General features: G+C 42.4%; 1 protein-coding gene across 2 annotated transcripts in view; it reads left to right on the top strand.

Annotated features, from left to right (window-relative positions):
• The first annotated feature begins 3,224 nt into the window (after positions 1 to 3,224).
• The window catches only part of cpne5a (copine Va), a 107,998-nt gene continuing 90,784 nt past the window's right edge, over positions 3,225 to 20,438 (top strand). Inside the window, exon 1 of one of the 2 annotated variants that reach the window (XM_049582116.1) lies at positions 3,225 to 3,657. In XM_049582116.1, the coding sequence (XP_049438073.1) occupies positions 3,548 to 3,657 (110 nt within the window). In that variant the 5' untranslated portion in view covers positions 3,225 to 3,547. The remainder of the gene's footprint in view (positions 3,658 to 20,438) is intronic. The other variant, XM_049582117.1, reaches the window with a different exon arrangement.

The following is a 20,438-nucleotide window of genomic DNA, read 5'->3' as shown; positions in this document are numbered from 1 at the left end:
TTCATTCTTCACTCAGCTACTTCTGTCACTTTCATTTGTAGCCTACAGGTGACTGCAACAGTATAAAAGCCTTAGCAGAAACTGTCCGAAACTCTGAGCTGTCATCCCAGTTTGATTAATTATTGCGTCTCACCCTCCTCTATGATGGAACATGTTCATCTTGAGCATACCCTCGCCTTGTCTGTGATATGTTGGTGGCTGTGTATCTGTTTGCTTGTTTTGGCGTTTTTCTGTCCCCCTGGTGGCCAAAATTGAAATGATGAGCTTTAAGGTTGTCAGTTTCCCCCTCTTTTCAGTCTTTGTGTTTAGCTAACTGAATGCTGGCTGTAGCTTTATATTTACTATAGACATAGATTGGTATAAAGTTTTCGTTTTACTTCCGTAAATTCCGAAATATTCTTTAGCTTCTCCAGGTGGTAGGCTACTAATTAACATTGCGGAGGAGGCTATGTGTCCGGTTCAGTTTTATTGCCTGTCAGCAGGATTGTGGCAAAATTACTTGTCGAATTTTCATGAAACTTGGTGGTAGGGTGTAGCATGAGTATGAAAAACCCATTTCAGAATGGATCCAAAACAAGGGTAAGATGCTTTTTTTTTCTCACACTTTGGTTAACATCGTAAGATCAGACATTTGGCCTTGACAGAGGTCTGTTCTCTCTGAGTGCCCTTCTAGTTTAAAATAATTCACATACTGTATTTGCATAAGACATCATATATCATTATGAGAGCTATAGTGATACTTGATGAGGTGAGTGTACAACCTTCTGCAGACTATGAGATTTTAGCAATCTTATAAGTTTAGTGCAGCTGCACTGTGTGACATGGATCTAATAAGCTTGGGTGATATCAGGTTTGATGTATGCTGGAGGACACATCATACAGGCAAGGCTTCTGCTGCCACAACTCCACAAGGTTTTCCTCTTTGCTGGAATCCCACACATTTCTTTTAGCGCATTTTGCCTCCATGGCAAGCTGCTATCTGTCTGTTTGTTTGGGTTTAGCACCATTGTGTTGTTTCATGCTGTATTTCTATTGGTTGGTTAGTAGACACCGGTTGTAACAACAGTCACACTGTGAGATGGTCATCCCAAATTCCTGACACCTTCAGAATTTGATCCCAGGTTGTCTTTGATCGCAAGTCCATGACAACAGCCATCCTTGAACCTTTCTCACTGTGTGACAAAGGAGCACCGTTTAAGAGCCATGACCAAAGATACCGCCACTTTTCTTTCACGATGGTCATCTTTAGTTAAAATCACCAGGCTTACTACTATTTAGATGCGTAGGTTTCCAAGGAGGAAGTGGGTACACTCTGCTGTAGCCTGTATTCCAGTGGCATTTTGGCCGATAGGTGGGTCTACTGCAAACAGACAGAAAAAGAAGCGGGTACACCCTGTATACCTGTGTATACCCCTCCACTACATCACTGGTTATTGTTATGCTGTTTTGCAAATGTAGTGGAGTAAAATGTTCTCTGTTTTACTCCTTAATGTTGTGCAGTACAGCAAAGTTATGCCAAATGAAATGAAAAAGTGCCCTTCCTGAATATACTGTACTCAACACTTTCAGGCTCTGCTCTTGTTGCTATAGGCTACTCTGCACTGCACAACACCAGTGATGTTGGAATTTGTACCCCATAATCTGGCATCCTCCCGCTGTTGATGCTGAGCAGGTCTGGATGGTACCAGTGCGTGCACACACACACACACACACACACACACACACACACACACACGGACTCCCTGCGGAGAGGGTCCATACAGCCGTAATTACACTCCTGCCACAGCCATAGGAAGTTGGGCGGCTGAGGGTGGGAATGGTGGAGGGCCTCACAGCAGGCGGCTGGGGGAACAGAGCACTGAGGGGGAGCTCAAAATCAACCAACCAAGGGACCACCACGAGGCCTAATTACAGAGTGAACACGACTAATGATGAAGCTGCACTCTGGTGGTGCTGTGTCCGAAATGTGCGGCTCTCGTCAGCCCAGGTCTCGCTCTCAGGTGTAGAAGTGTAACTATAGCAGAGTGTTACCGCTGTGAATAGACCTTCCACAATACTCGCTTCAGAAATGGGGCTTGGAGAGTGATGGATAGCCTGTAGCATGGATCTCATTCAGTTTCTGTGGCTGCATGATTAATACGTGAACATTGGTGTTTCAGTTTGTAGCATACATAGAGTATGATTTCCATATATCATATATTGAGGCAGCTTTTAATGCCTTTGTATAAATCGGTGATTTGGAGAGGGTTTATTTGTTTTTTGCCCTGTTGCCTCTGATAACTGTGCGAATGGCTTCAGGGGACACGAGGAGTGATTTAAAAGGATTTCTTAAAAAAACGTTTTGCAAGAGAGAAGCAATCAATCTGTGTAGTGATCCTCTCCTTAGAGATTTCCCGGTAGTTTGTCGCTGTGACTGATGGGAGTTGCACACACACACACACACACATACAAATTCACTGCAGGAATGTCCACAGAATCTAAGGTAAAGCAGTTTACCCATGAATTATGTTTGACAGGCTGAGTTTCTCCTCATTCTACCAGGTTGTTCAATCAGGAAAATGATGAAACAGAAATGGAGCTCCCCTGGGAGAACATTGCCTCCCATACAGCCTCCCAGAGATGAATATACAGTAGGTGTAGAGGCAAAACAAACGTCACTTTTTGCTGTCAGGATAAACGAGGAAGGAGGCTCTGACTTAATCTGTAGGAGTTTGAGGAGCTGTCCAGATGCTGAAAGAGCTCCATGCAGCCTTTCAATTAGTAATAAGAGCTGGTGGCTCTGAAGGAACTGATGTAATCTTAACACGAGGTGAAAATAAACTATTTATCCGTTGCGTGTGACCTGAAGGTTCAGCTGGAACATTTTATTTTGTCGTTAATTCGAGGCGGTAATTTAATGCAGCAGGGACTCCTCTAGCCCCACCGTCCCCTATTCCCTCTCATAAACCAACACAGCAAAAAAGATATGACACTATTCCGGTTCAGTTTGTTAAAAATACCCCACCTATATCCATCTGTTCTGCTTTAATAAAAAATAAAATGCAATCCACGGCTGCATTCACGCCCCTCGGTGCTTATGTATTTTCTGTTTAAGGCTCTTGAAACCAATTTGGAGCGAAATAACGATGCGTCCATCCACAGAGCGCTTGCTTGAATCTGCAACGAGTTGTCAGTCGCAGCCACGCATGTAGGAGAATGCAGACAGGAGGGGTGGAGTTCACAGCTTTTACTTTTCAAACGCAGCTCGGGCAGAAGAGCTCATTCTTTGCCTGGTAAACAGCGGAGTTGGCGCTGATGCGTCCTGGCATGTGATTCCACTTTAGTCAAATCAATCGCCTCGCTGCTGCAGCCTCCCCATTAAACTTTCCATGCTGTTGCCCGTCCAATGGACAGCACTTAGGAGCTTTGTCTGGACCCTATCTGCTCCCGCTCGCTCGCTCGCTCGCACGCTGCGCTCCGGCTCTCCACCGTCGGCTCTCCACCGTCGGCTCTCCAGGTTCAGAGGGACTCACGCGGCTCGGGGAGCTGGCCTGGGTCTCCTGCACACATGGAGGGAGACGTTATGGACAAAGTGGAGGCCACGGCGACTGTCCGTGACTTCGACCCTATCAGTGGGAGCATCCCCGCCACCAAAGTAGAGATCACCGTGTCCTGCAGGTGAGTCCACTCCGGTGCTGATGCTGCCGTGTCTGCGTCAGGGTTTGGGGAGCTCCGTGCGTCTTGGGCGCGTTTTGTTATGAGAGGACAGCGATATAAAATAAGCGATGTGCCATTTATTATATATTGGTGCAGACTGTGATGTGTCATTTACTCATGAAAAAGAATGTTAAATATTTTGAAGAATAAAAAACTTTATAAAGGTGAAATGACAACGCCATGTAGGTGAAATCCTCGCAGAAATCACTGCTTTGCTGTAAAGACTTACAGACATACAAGACGTCGTTTGAATATTTAAGCATTTTAGATACTTTCTGTCAGAATTAAAAAAAATCACAGCACATTTTAAGCACTGCAGTAATGTCCACCTATTGTAGCAATCACAGCGAAGTAAACAACGTGCCCTTAACTTTTACGCATTTGTTTATTTGTCCTATTTATCGCAAAGATGTGGGGTTTGATGTCTATTTAGTTCATCCCCATCCCCACCAGAGTGTCTCTTGGGTTTACACCGCTGTGTGTTTGTGTTTTGTGCGCGCCAAGTCGCGTGCCACAAGAGATATCGACCGTCGTAGAGTTTGTTGGCGTGCCTGAGAGGTTTCCCTTGAGGCAACTTGTCGTGTGTGCTGCTGTGTAACTCGCTATACATGCTGCAGGAACGACACCAGTTTGTCACAGAAACGTGAAAACAAGAATTAGAACTTAATATTTTAGCCCCTGTTTTCCATTTACGCTTCAACTGAATCCCTGGTCGCTCCTCCAAAAATACCACCTCGACTGGATAGGGTGGGGCAGCGCTGGTTGCAGGTATCACTGTGAACAGTACTGCTGCAACATGTAGTGGCTTCACGTAGGTCGAGATGTACAGTTGGTACAGTTTTAATTAACGTCTCTCATGGAAGTTGTTTTTAATTTGTGTTTCCACGGCCTCCTGGGCTGTGCGTCATTTTGCCATAATCCACAGTGTTTAGCTCTTTGTAGCTCCTGGCTACATCAGTATTATATGCATGTAAATGATGTGCTCCCATGCTGTTTGAAAGGATCCCATAGAGATTTCAAATATTAATGTATGTTAAGCCATAGGCGAGAGATTTATCTACCAAACACTCTGCTGTCACTGTTTTCTCTCCCCCTCTCTTTCTCTCATCTGACTTCTTCCTGAAATCTGCATTCACTCAGTTATCTGGAGGAGAAACTGATTGATTGTCTCTGTTGTTGAATACTGCTGCTGTGTCATCCATTTTGAAATCCTGAAGTTGTTCAACAAAGTGAACATTACCTTTTGCCATAGATGACCTTATAACCCATTTGGGGTATGAATTAATTAGTCACATTTCAGAAGGAATCTGTTAACCTTTATAGCGCTGACAGGTGGAGAGGAGGGTGCAGCTATGGGGGGAGGGGGGCTGGTAAAGATGAGCAGTATCAAACCCTACTTAGGGCTACTGTGGCAAACTGTGTTTAAGTAACCAAAATTTAACTTATGTGTGTGTGTGGTGAGTGTGTGTGTGTGTGTGTGTGTGTGTAAGGTTTCCAAATGGAGCTTAGGTTGTCTGTGTGTAGGACTGTAACGGTAATTGCGTTATCGACTTATCAAGGTCAGTAAAAATGATTGAGTTCACGTCCATATATCATACAGTATATGTTGTTGTGATTACATTCGTGTTTGTTTACATAAGAATGTCACCAACATTTTAGCCAGAATATCATGCTAGAATAACAGCAGGGTTTTCCCGACCATTATAAGACTTGAATTCAGCGCCTAAGTTTAATGAACAGAAAAAACTATGCGTAAGCATGTTTTGCTGTTGTTTCAGGTTGAATTAGAAGTTAATTGCTTTTTGAAATGGCGTACACAGTGGTATAAAATGGTCTTGAAATGCCAGTAATATCATTTATTGCAGTTACATCTGGGGCAATATATCGTTCAATAAAAGTAGTTATCGTTAAAGGCCTGTGTGTGTGTTTATCCACTGTAGAGCTTGTGTTGTGAGTAGCAGCTGGACTCTCGTTGTCTCCCCCTTGGTACGCACTTATATTATTTCTTCCCTCAGACCTTCATACTTTAAGCCAAGATCTGTGTTTATGCCCCCGGGCTCTGTCGATCTGCAGCTCCCTTGTCTGTCATTAATGTCTCTCCAAACAAAGACTTGCTCCAGGACACAGTTTGATAGAGAAAAAAAAAAATCATTCCTGCTTTCATTGGGCCTTGAAACAAGCATCTGCTTTAGATGCAAAGAACACTTCAGGTCCTGCCTGTTGTACTCTGTGACTTGCTACAGTAGCTCATGTCTGACCTCTGTGGACTGCTTCAAAGATGAAACAATGGGCAGCTCAAAAGTTGAACAGATATGAAATAAACAGCCATGCATGAAGCCAGTCCTCCCACTTATTAGCAAGTGTGTATTTGGTCCACCCAACAGAAGCAAACAGAAACAATGGGTGTTATGTGGGTGAGAGGCAGAGGCTCCACAACTCTGTGTAATTGATTTAGTAAGCCTGAAAGCTCTGAGATTGCAGCGCACATGGAATTGAATTGCGGCGTGCAGCCCTACAGGCATTCTCATAACCCTCTGCCAATATTACAGCAAGCCCCCTGACAAACTGGAGGGACTGAAGCAGACAACCCCTTATCAAAACAAGTGCATATCGCTGTGATAGCACATTGTTCCCAGTCCATGGTCTCTCTGTGTCTGATTGGTTTTGCTCACAGGTCAGCCAGTGAGCCGAGCCCAGAGCATCTGCTTCTTAGCTGCGAGGGCTATACTCCAACTCAGTGATAAGATAGCTCTTCAGACTCAAGTGGCCTCTATTCCTACATCTGCTTTACCAAATGCATGCCAGCCAATACAGTTCAGTGGGTTAGGGCCAGTGGTCCCCTGGTGGTTTTACGGGGTCGATCCCACCTCTTACGTGCCAGTAATGAGTGTGTTCATTAGTAAATATTGAAGCAGCTCTGATGAATATTTCACAAGTTGTCTGTGCGGTTTGCTACATCATGCTTTAATTATGAGCGAAGTAGTAAATGTGAATCCTGCTGGATTGTAAAATTTGCCCTTTCTATATCTCAGCTAACCAGACCGTCTCAGAGTTCCCATGTACAATGACTTAAGGGAAACTGGGGCTACAGCTCTGCGGTTCCACAGTGAAGCACTCTTGTGGTAATGAATGTCAGAAAAAATGTGCACACAGACGAAAATCACAAAGCCCCTACAGGCTTGACACATGGATCTTCATTTAATGAATAGATTTTTTTTTGCTGTGTTTCATCACAGGACGGATCCATGGACAGGATGTCAGTAATGATTTGGAAATACGCTGTTTACTGTATATGCCTCTGTGACCAGGACGAGGGAACAGAGTTGATAAGCTTGACAACTTTCACAAACGTTTACAACCCTTATCAGAACGGAGTAAGGGGAAAAAGAATTTCTTGCTTCTGAAAGATTAGTTTTTGGCATCTCATTTGTTAGATTCTTACCATCCAGAGAGATTTAAGGAAAAAACCCCGGAATGATTTGATGAAAAACTCAGATTTCGACAATGTGTCATTGTGAGTACATGATACGTACTGTTATCCAGCGAAACCACCAAGCTCAAGGACGTAGCTTGATTTTTATTTCCCTCCCATTTGAAAACACATCAACGGGGCCATATTATAAAAATGTATTGGTCCTTTGCAGCATGTCAAAACACGCCACAGGTATGCTGTTAAAAGTGAAATCAGCTGACAAAGCCACCCTCCCTTCCACTGCGTCGAGCCTCCCATCTGACAGCTTGAACATCGAACTTTATCAGCCCCCGCTGCCCATTTCATCAGGACAAAGACAATGCACCTTGTCCATCTCCTCCTGTTCTCTGGATCTGGCTGTAACCATTCATTTGCTGCGATAGATTGGTTAGAGTAGCACTGCATCCAATCAATGCACTCCATCGCTGGGGGGATCTAACTCAACCAGGCCATCCACTCCCGAGGGATTCATTACCTGGTGAAACACACAAGAGGTCACACCACTGCCGGCATCCCATGACAAATACTCATAGGAGAGGATTCTTGGCGCACAAGGCCACTGATTGCTGCTCCCAGGGGTCAGTCTTAAAACATGTGGCATGCTTCTTGATCTGAACTCTTCCTGAGGCAATCATTGCTGCAGAGGGGGGAAGCCTAATGAAATCATCAGGACGATTAGGATGTGTGTCGGCGTCGCAGCTCGATCTGTCAAAAACAATTGCCTGAGCTGAGCAATTGGGATTCAAGCTGTGTGAAAACCTTTTGTTTATTTGAATGCGTTGTTATGGCCTGTAACTCTGCTGCTGCTGCTCTTGTTGTGTTAATAGCTGTTATAGCTGTTGATCTCATTTAGTCTTCGTTACCCATTCAATCAAACCCTGTGACCTGTTTTTCTAGTTGAAGCCTCTTTTTGTTTTTCTCTGGCAGAAAGCAAGTTTGAATTGAACTAGTTTGCATTGTGCAGGAGCATAAAATATTAATAAAACATCTCTTTGAGTAAGAGAGAAATTTCAATTTGCAGTGTTTTTACTGTGCCGCTCTTTTCATATCATGTTCTGGGTTAAGACTGACCTGGGGCGAGCTCGCAGCTTTTATCTCGCAGGATGGCTTGTGTGTGTGCGTGTCTGACTGATGTGTCGCATCTGTTTTGGGGATCGAGGCTGAGAGACACGAGGGTGCCAAGGGGAGGCAGAATTTTTTTTTTATTCCAATTTGGGGATGTTAAAGATTGCAGCAGGCGAGTCTCACAGGTCGATGAAGCGGATGATTATGCATGAACCCCTGACACACAGTGAAAATGAGTTTGGATCCCAGACACTTGGCTTGTGGTGGTGTCAGTGTTATTAATATATTCTCATTTGGGATATATGACAGCAGAGGGGGATCCCACGGATACACAGTTGTGGTGCCATGCCAGCACTCTGCATGTTACCTATGTCATCTGAAAGTGTTGATTGGAGTGACAGGAGAAGTCAAGAGGGTGGTGCAGCAGTAAGAAATCAAAGCCGTCCCTCTTGGCTCAGATGTCTCAAGCTGCGTTTGTCACTGTTTTCAGAGAACCTTAAGGGTCAGCGGAGTATGTTAGTGGATTTCTGTGTCGAGGGATATTTGACCTAACATCACAGCTTGTCTGGGAAATGTGCGAGCTGGTGGCAGATTTCTACAAAGTGTGACAAGTTGCTCTGTGAAGATTTCACCACATTATGTTGCATATGTTGAAGGTCTGTGTGTCGCTGACAGTATTAGCTACAGGCCTAAACAAGCTACTCATTGTCAGGTTCTTGTCATTTCTGCAGACTTATCTGAGATAGTAATTTTTCTGTTCGATACATTAAAGTGGGTATGTTACACAGTGGCCCAGAGGGACATTTCTGTCTGTGAGGGTGAGAATGTGTGTGTGTGTGTGCTTTTGCCAGAATATGTGGCTGAAACATTTGATAAGTGCAAGTACAATTAAATTTTCACTGTAGGGAAATGGATTAGTATGGATATCAGTGAAAATGTGTGAGCAGTACAAGATAAACTTAACCACAAGCTGCAAAACTGAGAAATAATTATAGGCTTTTGCAGAAGCTGTAGATTAGTCTAATTTTAAGTTTGTGTTAAAGGGACAGTTCACCCCAAAATCCCAAATTCATATTCTTTTACCTGTAGTGCTATTTTTCAGTCTAGATTGTTTTGGTGTGAGTTGCAGATTGTTGGAGATATTGGCTGTAGAGATGTCTGCCTTCTCTCCAATATAATGGAACTAGATGGCACTCAGCTTCTGGTGCTCAAAGCACCGAGAATATATTTGAAAAAATCAACAGCAATGTCTCTTTCCGGAATTCTACTCAAGATAATCCACAGACATTGTGAGAAGATTCATGTAGGAACTATTTTCTTTCTACCAAACTACACCTGCCAACCATATAACCACGCTGGTCATCAACAGTCCACCCTCTGAAAGAAAAAGGATTTCAAGAGTTTAACTGAGCTAGTTAACGTTACAGCTCAGTCGAAGAGGATGCCATTAATATTTACATCTCACGCTGTTATGAGCACGAGCCTCTCCTCCATGAGTTGATGCACATGTTCTGCATGATGATACTCTTGGCAGGTGTAGTTCGGTAGAAGAAAATTAGTTCCTACATGAAACTGCTTACAACAAGGTCTATGGATTATCTTGAGTAACTGGGTCATGATTTCTGGAAGGAGATGTTGCTGTTGAGTTTTTCAAATGTTTTTTTGGCGCTTTGAGGACCTCAAGCCGAGTGCCATCTATTTCATTTATTTTGGAGAGAAGGCATCTCTACAGCCGATATCTCCAACACTTGGCAATTCCCACCAAACCAATCTAGACTGATAAGTGGCAAAACAGACGAGGTGAAAATACGTATTTTTATTTTGGGGTGAACTGTCTATTTAAGTTTGTTTCATGTTTGTTGTGTTGATGCTTTTAAAATTGAACGTGCAAGGTTGTTTTTTTGACGTGGGAAATCAAGTACATGATATGTTTGCTGTTTAAGTGGCTTAAGTCGTGAAGAACAGCTGTTAGTAGGTTTTTGTTTTCAAAATTGGACAGTGAGATTGTGTTTTCTGCATTTTAAGGTCATGCTGGGAACAAAAGGTCTAAAACAAAGAAATTTAGTAAAACAACAACAACAAAAAAAAACACGCCTACATCACAATTCTGAGTTTTCAGTAAAGATTCATTAATACAGTCATGAATATAACTCAGTGGAAACAGACTGGAAAAAGAAGGATGCTTGAGTGCATCTTTGGATAATACAAATGATGGATGATACAAAGTAGCTAAAAAATTTTTTTTGACTTAATCCCACTCAGTGAACAAAGATGCTCTTTGGAGTATGGGGCCATGACATTGCAAACAAGAGGACACAAATACAAGGCGCTCTGAGTCCTCAGTATAATAAAAGGCTTTAAATGTTACATAGCTGAGACCAACATGTTTCGGCTGAAAGTCTTAATTGATCAAACACAGGAGATCAATGTGGAGGCACTGTGAAAATCTACCCCATACAGGCAGACAAGCTGTGTCCAAAATCACTTCCTATAATGCACTATATTGACCCTCCGCCATTTTTTTTATTGAGAGTCTGAACTCTGTGTGTAGTTATATGCACTGTAATGTAGTGTCCCTGAAAATTCCTTAATGAAATGAAAAAATAATTTATCCCAACATGTACTCTACTTTTTACTAACAATCCCACAATGCAACGCTCTGCATTTTTACGTAGACTCACTGGATTTCAGATACTTGCTGTGGTAAATTCACTTTGCTGCTTTAGGAACACTGTCCACTGAAGATTTTTTTTCTGAGGCCAGCAATTTATTTTTAATTGTTTTACAATGGGAGCACCGTGTATTTATGCTGTGCTGCAAACGCCAGCGGCATGAGGAGGCGCTGGGCATTTTGTTCTTTGCTGAGCACTGCCAGTAGGGCATTTTTTTCCTGGGTGCACAGAACTGAAAGGTGTTCAACATTGTTTACTGTCACTTCAGCCATTCAATCACAGTGGAGGGGAGACGAATACCACAAAGACCAACTGACACATCTAACGTGCAAGTGCTGAACAACAACAACAATGGCAGTGACATCTGTTAATAAACCCACGTAGACTGGCGGGTCCATCCTCTCTCCCTGCATGCTTCAGTCTTCCCCTCATCCAAACCAAATGATTTACCTTGTTCCAGCATGTTTAGTTCCGCGGATATTCCATAGCATAACAACCAGATGCAACCAAAGTGTCTCAGCTTAAAAACACTGCACCTCCAATGCACTCTCAAATGTTCCCAGCTTAGCGTTTTCTGAGGAGCGCCTGGTGTCCCAAAGAAAAAATTCTTTGGCGGACACGGGGCCTTACTACATGCACACACTAGCTTGCTTGCTCGCCTTGTCTCTGGGGGACGATATTATGAGCCAAAACAAGTTTGACTAACTTTTTTGGACCAGTCATTCGAGAGACATTATGAAAAAACAACCAAGACACACGGTGGTCAGGCTACAGTGAACAACTCACGGTATCCTGGACAGCAGGCATTTCTAATGCTATTTAAGCGTTATATTAAAAAAAAAATAAAAATTAAAAACAAATCTCATTGAATACAGTATAATTATCAGTTGATTGTGTCATGTAGTTATTTTTCATTTTCTGACAGCAGTCTGTCATGTCTGGCAGAGTAATGTTACTTCTGAACTTTATTAATTTAATTTTAGGGTGTAATAACTCTATAAAAGGTTAGACCTAAAACATTGTATGACCATTTAAGATTTTTCACATTTACTGAGCTTTATTGGGATTAAAATAACCCTGAAAATAGTATTTCTGACAACACAAGATCTCCCTACACTGCAGCTTCTGGTGTACAAAAGTCGGTCACAGAATCCTCCCCATCCACCATGTTCATGTAACTGCTGGCGGACACTAGAAACCCTGATTTCTCTCAAATGAATAAAGTAGCTTCTTGGATGGTTAAAGATTAAAGTGAGGGAAAATGATGACAGATATATATTGGAGTAAGATTTTACATTTTAGTAAGAGTTTACCCTACACGAACACGCATAGTTTCTGTCTAACCACAACTCAAGCCCGAACCACGACAGCAGTTTTAGGCCTGAGCCAAATTAAATACTCATATTCTCACTGTGATAAAATATATATATTTTTTCAATATTAAAACATTTATTACAAGCTAGGAGCTGTCATGTTTTCTCGCACCACTTCTCCTTCTTCTCTTCCATTTGTTATTTGAAGAGCCTGTCGTTGGCTCTGTGTCTCATGCGTGACACAGGCTGCACCCCTCGATGCGTCTTAAAGGGCACAAGGTGGTCCACAGTGATGCAGCGCACAGATGATGACCACCCCTCTCTGCTGCATGTTACGCACATCTCTCCCACTGCTGGGGAAGCAGAGGCAAACACTGCCAACCAAGTCGCCTTGCAGCCCCCTTCTTTCCCTTTTTCTCGTCTCCCTTCAGTCCAATCCAATTTTTGGCATTCACGCATGAGAACTGCCAGTTTCATGCATTGTCTCAGCAGCACATGAGAGTCTGTGTACAGTATGTGAGCAACAGAACCCTTAATTCTTGTATTTTGTTGGTTAAACTCTAAACTTATGCATTTTAATTAGTTGGAATGGGTTTATGGCAACAGAGCCTAAACAGTTGTGGGGACTCTCTGAGAGGAGCTGCCCTGGAACTTGAATTACATACCTTCAAGGGCTCTTTTATGTTTGCCTTCACACTGCCAATAGGAACGTTGAAATGACATACTGTAATCTGAGTGGCGGGTGGTATAGCAATGTCACTTCAGCTTTGACAAGTCAAAATCACATTGTATACCCTACACTGCAAAGATGCTCAGTATAAATTGGACCCCTCTGTCTCTCCATTTGTCAGTGTTTTCGTCAGTTTTTTCTGTTACAAGCTAAGAGCTTATTAAAGATGGTAGTTGCCAGTGCTGGCTTTGTCCAACCAGTCACAGTATTCTTACGTCTAGACCAATCAACATACGTGTATGTCGCTCATGGTTCCTCTTGTGCTGGGAGATAACCTACTCTAAAACAGGGGCTAAAAACTCCCTTGAAACGGCGCTCTAAGAACTACAATCTTCCTAGTTCTTCTGGTGCAGACACAACTAAAAGGGTGGTTGTTAGAATTATGAAAAATTTCCTCCGGTCCGAAAATATCTAGAGACAGTAGCAACCCACTGACTGTCACCAGATTCTGGTTCAAACGTTATCTCTTCGTTGGTTGGTTCATCTCTCCATATAAGCCTTATAGCAGGAATTTTCTGTTGTAGCCTGGCTCCAGACCTCTGTATCACCACCCACCTCTTTAATTTGTTCAGATTTAAATAGGTCTTGTGTTGTGCTCAGTGGCTGCTGTTTCTCCCAATTAAGTTGGAATTTTTTAAATTTTTCCTTATTTTAGTTTCCCCAGGCTGCGTCTAAGCAAACATACACTGTACCATTCTGTACAAGTTGTTGTATGTTGACTTTGACTCTTTGACCAATGCAAAAACTCATTTGTGCATCGAGGAACAACTGCAGCCTCCGTGTCGTGACGTCAAATGAAACGGCAATTCAGTCTAATTACCAGGCTAACTGCAGGACATTTATTTCCAGCCCAGTGTTTTACATCTCAGGTGAATTACTTTGTGTGTTTGAGTGAATATGTGTGTGAGGTCATACCTCTGAATACTGTGCTAGTTGGTGTTTGTCGGTTCGTGCTCATAACGGTTTACCGCCACCTTATCTGTTGTGTGCTGCTCTCAACCATCAAGGCTCTACACCAGTCCACCACCAGTTAGACAGCTGCATTTCCACCCCATTATGGCACAGTGCTCGCAGTTCTCTCACCCCTCACTAACATCAATTAGTGTTATCCTCAGAGACATTCTTTGTATGCTTTATTATCATGGACACATTGACCCTGCTCTCACCACTCCTCACTTGACTGAATCCACGCGGAGCTTCCTTTCTCCGTCTTGATTTAATGATCAGTTACTGTCTTTCAAAGCCAAAATATGTATGAGCTCAGAAATGCTTTACTGTGCCTGATTTGGTTCCTAGTGTACGATTTAACGTGCTTTACGTCACCACTCTGTGAAGTATATGGTAAGTGTGTGCCTGCAAAGGTATTTTCTGCTTGGGGTTTTTCAGATGGAACAGAGAGATGAAGGGAAATTGGCGTGAATTCACTAAAAGGAAAGTGCTCTGCCAGGGTTATAACAGCCATATAGTATCAGTGTGTGCATCTCCCTCAGCTGCTCTCAAAAAAAGAAGACCTTTCTCTGCACAAACCCCGAGCTGTCACACTATGCAATTAGCAGTGATATTATTCCCTGGTCGGACATTAGTCACACACCAAAAGCCACTCGGAAACAGGAAGTCACAGCGTACGTGCATTCTCATTTATTAAACTAGCAGTTTTATGACTGAGATTCTGTCACTGCCCGCGGGACGGCCGCCCAGGGAGTGCTCTGCTGCAGGTATTGTCGACCTGCAGAGATCCCAGGTTGAACAGAAACTGAATAATTAAACAGATGGAGGAGGAGAAGACACCTGGTGCCATCACAGTGAAGGTCAGCAGATGGGTCTGTCACTAATAAAGGGACCAGATTGCACGGTGAATGAAATGGAGGGGAGGTTTTGAGATCCAGACAAAAGCAACATTACTGTGGATCATCATCTGTCACTATTAGGAGGATTCTGTTATGCAATGCAGGCAGAGATCATTACCAGTAATGAAATGCAGGAGCGCATGAGATTGTATCACTTGTTTTATTTGTTTGTTTTAATTTCAGAGTTAGTGCTCTTTAATGGAGTTGGGCCAGTTTCTGGTTTTGTCGGTGCGGTCTGATGTACGGGCTTAAACAGTTTTGATTTTATACAAACTGGCTGAACTGGCATTTGTCATTATGACACATTTACTGCAAAATAAAAAGTAGTCATTAGCAACCTGTGTGGAGGGCATCAGTGCTTAATCCAGCTTGTACTGCATTAGTAATAAGCAATTTGACAACAAACTAACAGAGCCGCTAATGTCTGACAGGCTGTGCGCAATTTACTGCACAGCTGAGGTGCTACACATTCTAACGGCAGGAAAAAAATATCTGACACAAAAACAGACTTCGACACAACACTGGAAACGTGAAGGAGGTGAAATTTAAGCAGAGGTGGGAGAGGAAAGATGTGCATGTTGCATGTTGTACTGCTTTTCTCGAAACAGAGACATGGCAGAGAAAACTAAAACTGCACCAATGTGACAGCATTTTGGATTTTAATCAATTTGGATTTTAATTGATAATCGTGCAGAATATATTGGAGAGATTTCATTTTGTGAATTACAAAAACACCCTTAATGAAGCTGAGTATTTAAGTCTGAATAAAATAATTCCTCCAGTTTGTGAAGGGTCAGCTGACCTCTGCAGCAGCATAGACTTCCTCTGTTTGGATCTCTGACCCTTTGATCCCCGAGAAGCTGCTTAAGGGCATATTAGGCAAAAAGTAGACCTCCTAACCCCCTGGTGTGTGAGTGGAAAGAAAATCTCTGTTCTCAATCAAAAAAGAAAGGGTCATGGGGCAGCAGGGAAAGTGAAGCTGCAGAAGAGTAGAGTTGAAAATGCAAACCATCCTTCACTTTCTCCTTCCAGCCATCCCCCATTGTCTGTAATGTAATATAGAGACTTTCCTTCCTCTAACCCGGTCAGAAACTTGACTTTCAAGCTCGCATTTGTCATGTCTTTTAAAAAGCAATGAGGCAGCAGCTCATGCCGGAACTGGCCAGCCAGATTCCAGACTATTTAAAACCACTTTCCACTGAATTAGATGCGATTTCTCGGAGGTGCCAATTATGATTTCGACAACTCTAAGAAAGTAGAGGAGAATTAGGGGACTGCTGACAATAAGGCACTGCGGGTGCAGGAATTAATTCTCACATTTCTTAGTTTAATAATCAGCCACATGGACCAAGGAGCTGCTAAAATATCTCCAGGGATCTGACCAAGAGGGAGCGTGTGTTCTTAATATATTCTTTTAAATTAGAGTTTAGCAGCAAGCTGTGTTTTAGAGGTCAAATTTCATTTACTTTTGGCCTGTAGTGGAAATATTTCTCCATATTTTAGCCAAACTAAATTCATTTTTGACACATTTAAACACCCAGTGAGAGTTTGCAGATTGGAGTGCATGCATCTCTTGGATGACACAAATTCACTGTGTGAACATTTTCCTGGTACTGCCTTACTTATTAATTACAGTGTGCACAGCCAGTAACTGCAGTTCACTGATGAATGTGAACACATTACTTTGTCAGGAATGATTAGACAGACACAGAAAGCAAGAAATTAAAATTATTTTTTTTCCTCAAGTGAAACTGAATTTCATTTCTCGTTGTTTTGTTTGTTCTACATCTAATAATGCACTTCAGACTACTTCACATGTGATTAAATAATAAATGCTCCAGTGACTACAGGACATTATTACACTTGATTACAACACGAGTTTTAATGACAGTGGTGAGATCAAGAGGAATAGGAAAAGTCATGTTTGCCATCTTGATTCACGTGTCTCAAATGAGATGGTCAAAGCCATCACGAAAAGTGCTGCAGTATGAAAGACAGATGAAATGTGGTGTGGATGAAAAGCAGCTGGATCTAATTACTTTTGTCCTACTTTCAGTGAACTTTATCTTCATCAACAAACTTGTTCTACATCAGCTTTCCGGGATAATGATCTTCTCTTATCCCACTGAGATTTGTAGCGAGAAGGAGTTAACTTTTGAAATAGGCAGCGTTACTTCAGTGAGAGCAGACGGATTATCTGAGATGTTAATACCCATCCTGCGGCACTGTTGTGTTCTCTGGCCATGTGCACCGTAACATGGTGGATTAATTTGCATTGGTGTATAAATCTGTATACTAATCATTTCTTTTCAGAATAAAAAGGTTCTGCAAGAGCAAAGTGGCGTTCAGCAACTCAAATGAAAGCTTGTTTTCTACATTGTGTAAATGTGAATACGGATGTGTTGCTTTCCCGCTTTCCCTTTTTCCATGTGGCACGTTCTCTGCTGCACTGAGAGATGGGATGCGGTGATGGACAAGCTAATTGTCGGAGGTAAATGAATGCCAGACGGTTACAGGTGGGATACAAAGGAGCAGTTAGTCACGGATGGCTTTGTTATCTCCAATGATAATTACACTGACAATGTTCCAACTATAGTCAGGTCAGCTCAAGGCTAATACCCGACGAAGCTGCATCTATTATCCCCCCACGTATCACTGTGACAGAAGATTTTGTGTCCAAGAATGCGGCATTACGTGTACATGAATGATGCCCCGTTCCTTGGATTCAGTCCTGAAATCTCATCTATATTCATTGAAATCCGGCTGTACCCTAAAGGGATGAGGATGGCTCTGAACTGCACGCAAGTTATTTATTGACATTGCTCACAACCAGGAAGCGGAAACAAGACATATTTATAGGCCTTTGCATTATACCGATATGCTAATGAGATAATTGAAACCATCTGGAAAATGTCTCTCATCTAAAATGTTGCATTAAGTGATTGATGGCGGGACTTATTTATGGCACCATCGCATGCTTTAAAGGTAATATCTGCTTTATTAGGTCTTGTACGGTGACAGAAGGAGATACTAAAGTTAATGACTTGAGTTGTTGGGGAAACTTCCCTATAGCTCCCAGAAAACACACAAATCCAGTCTGGAAGAGGCTAAAAATAAAGGTTGAAGAAATAATATTAATGCTGATTGCAGCACTTGAAGGAGTCAACGAGCCAATCAGTGTCTGGCTGCTTGAAAAGGTGCTGGGTGATGATCAGTGTCAGGGAACTGGATAGCTCCTCCACGGCAAGCAAGGCTGTCCTTTATTTTAGGGTTTAGAGCATTTAAGTTGTGGGAAATGCTGCTGTAGGCATCCTGATATACATTTGTACCCTGTTTTCTTTGATTGTGGTTCAAACTGAGGCAGACTGATGGGACTGAGTGTGAATTACATACTTACATACCCATACTGCCAGGGTCCAAAACTAGGAGCGCATGAGATTGTATCACTTGTTTTATTTGTGTGTTTTAATTTCAGAGTTAGTGCTCTTTAATGGAGTTGGGCCAGTTTCTGGTTTTGTCGGTGTGGTCTGATGTATGGGTTTAAACTGTTTTGATTTTATACAAACTGGCTGAACTGGCATTTGTCATTATGACACATTTACTGCAAAATAAAAAGTAGTCATTAGCAACCTGTGTGGAGGGCATCAGTGCTTAATCCAGCTTGTACTGCATTAGTAATAAATAAGGGCGGCCATCGCCTCTCGATGTGGAAAACCTATATACTAACATTCCACATTTAGGTGGTCTTCAGAGTTGTTGTCTTACCTTACCGTGTGTTTACCATTTACCTCTGCTTCCCAAAGCGTGGTCGAAATATCGGGAGAACAAGCAGCGATCTCATACCGTACCTGAAATCTCGGGAGAACAAGCCATAGCAGCTGCAAGGCAGAACCGGACAGTAGCCTGAAAGGTTCATTCATTTATTTTATGAAATAAAGTAGAGTTTATGGCCGCCCTTACTTATTTGAGCCAGAATACACTGACGAAGAGCTTCTTGAAATTGAAGAACGGAGGAGGAGAGAGAGAGAGAGGCACAACAGGTAACGTTAGAGGATGACAGAGGAGGAATGGCTGCTGGAAGGATTTAGCTCTGGAGATCGGTGGTGTAACGTTACCTGTGAATGCTGTACCCCAGTGCCCACAGAAGAGGAATACCTCTGTTGCAAAGAATAGGACCAGTTGCAGCCTTAGCTAAATGGTAAACAACAAACATGGCACCACACTGGTAAGGTAAGACAACACGTTTACATGTCGCTTTCTATATGTTCTCTGACATTTATCCTAACGATATGAGGCGGTCTTTGTGGAGAAAAAGCTTTTTTAGTGGACTAACTTTGCACTTGAAGGGATGCCCGTTCAAGTTTTAACAGGTCTGACGCTACAGCTGTATCTAGGCTAACGGCTAACATGCTAACTATTATTTCTATGTCACTAGTGACTTGAAACAAATTTAGGACGATAGGAGATGGGTTGAAATAAACTGAAATTTCCCTTTAATAGGCTCGTTCAAGATGAACTGTGCCTCGCCTGAAAAGTAGACGAGAGCAGGCGGCCGCAGCAGGGGGCGGTGACAAAAAGCTGCGGTGAAGTCGGACAGTTTCCCGACAGTTTCCAGCAGCCTTCAGTCCGTACAGGAAGTCACAGACACACTTACATCCTGTCTGGAATGATGTCATTAAATTCATTCATTAAAAAAGTGATCAGACCCATATATCAGTTTGTTTTCAGTCTCCATTTGTTTTAATTATGATAGATTAATTTATTAAAATGCTTTACAGGTGATCTCTAGTTTATGTGCATGGTTCAACCTCCATTTGATATGAACTCTCCTGTAAATCAGCATCATATCAGTTTGACCTGTCCCTCAACTACACAGGCTGAATAAACTGTGTTTGACTATAAGGTTAATATTTTCAGAGGAAAAAAATACACAAGACAACAGCTTTCATTAAAGATCAGTCAGATCCAGTCAGGGCTTCACATCTGTACAAATGTTAGTTTAAGAATCCTCACATCCCACTGATCTGTGTTGCTAAATACTTCAATAATTAAACCGTCCAATATTAATATAGTACAGTAGACTCTGTATAGTTTATGATGAATGTATTCAGTCTCTGACAACTAAACTTCACCATCAGTCACACAACATGTTTTCTGTTACAGAATAAACCTTCCAATCAGACAAATACAATCTTAATCTCTAAAATTCAACAAAAATTAAAAGTTTATCTAAAACGTCATATTGTTGAGTCGACAACTAAACCAATCAGTTGTTAGATCAGGTGAGAGCCAGGCGGTGCAGTCGGTGGAGAGCAACTGCAGCACCTGGCTCTAAAAACTGCGGCCGCCTCGCTCTCGCGGTTTTATCACCGTCCACTTTTGTAATACGTCAGAGCAAGTCGGGATGAAGTCGGACACAAAACTAACCAGCATGCATTGTGCGCCGATCGCCAGTGATCGAATCTGTGCAGGCCTTAAATGACTTGACTTTTTTTTCCTTTAAATTATTAATTATTTGGTTGGCTGGTAAAATATCTGCCTGGCTGGTAAAAAATTTCACTTACCAGCCAGTGTGGCTGGTAAGTGAAAAAGTTAGTTTTGGACCCTGCATACTGCTGTATGAGGACTGGATCTGACTTTGAA

This window comes from Epinephelus fuscoguttatus, linkage group LG7 (genome assembly GCF_011397635.1).
Source record: "Epinephelus fuscoguttatus linkage group LG7, E.fuscoguttatus.final_Chr_v1".
NCBI lineage: Eukaryota > Metazoa > Chordata > Actinopteri > Perciformes > Serranidae > Epinephelus > Epinephelus fuscoguttatus.
This window is presented reverse-complemented; position numbering and strand designations above follow the sequence as displayed.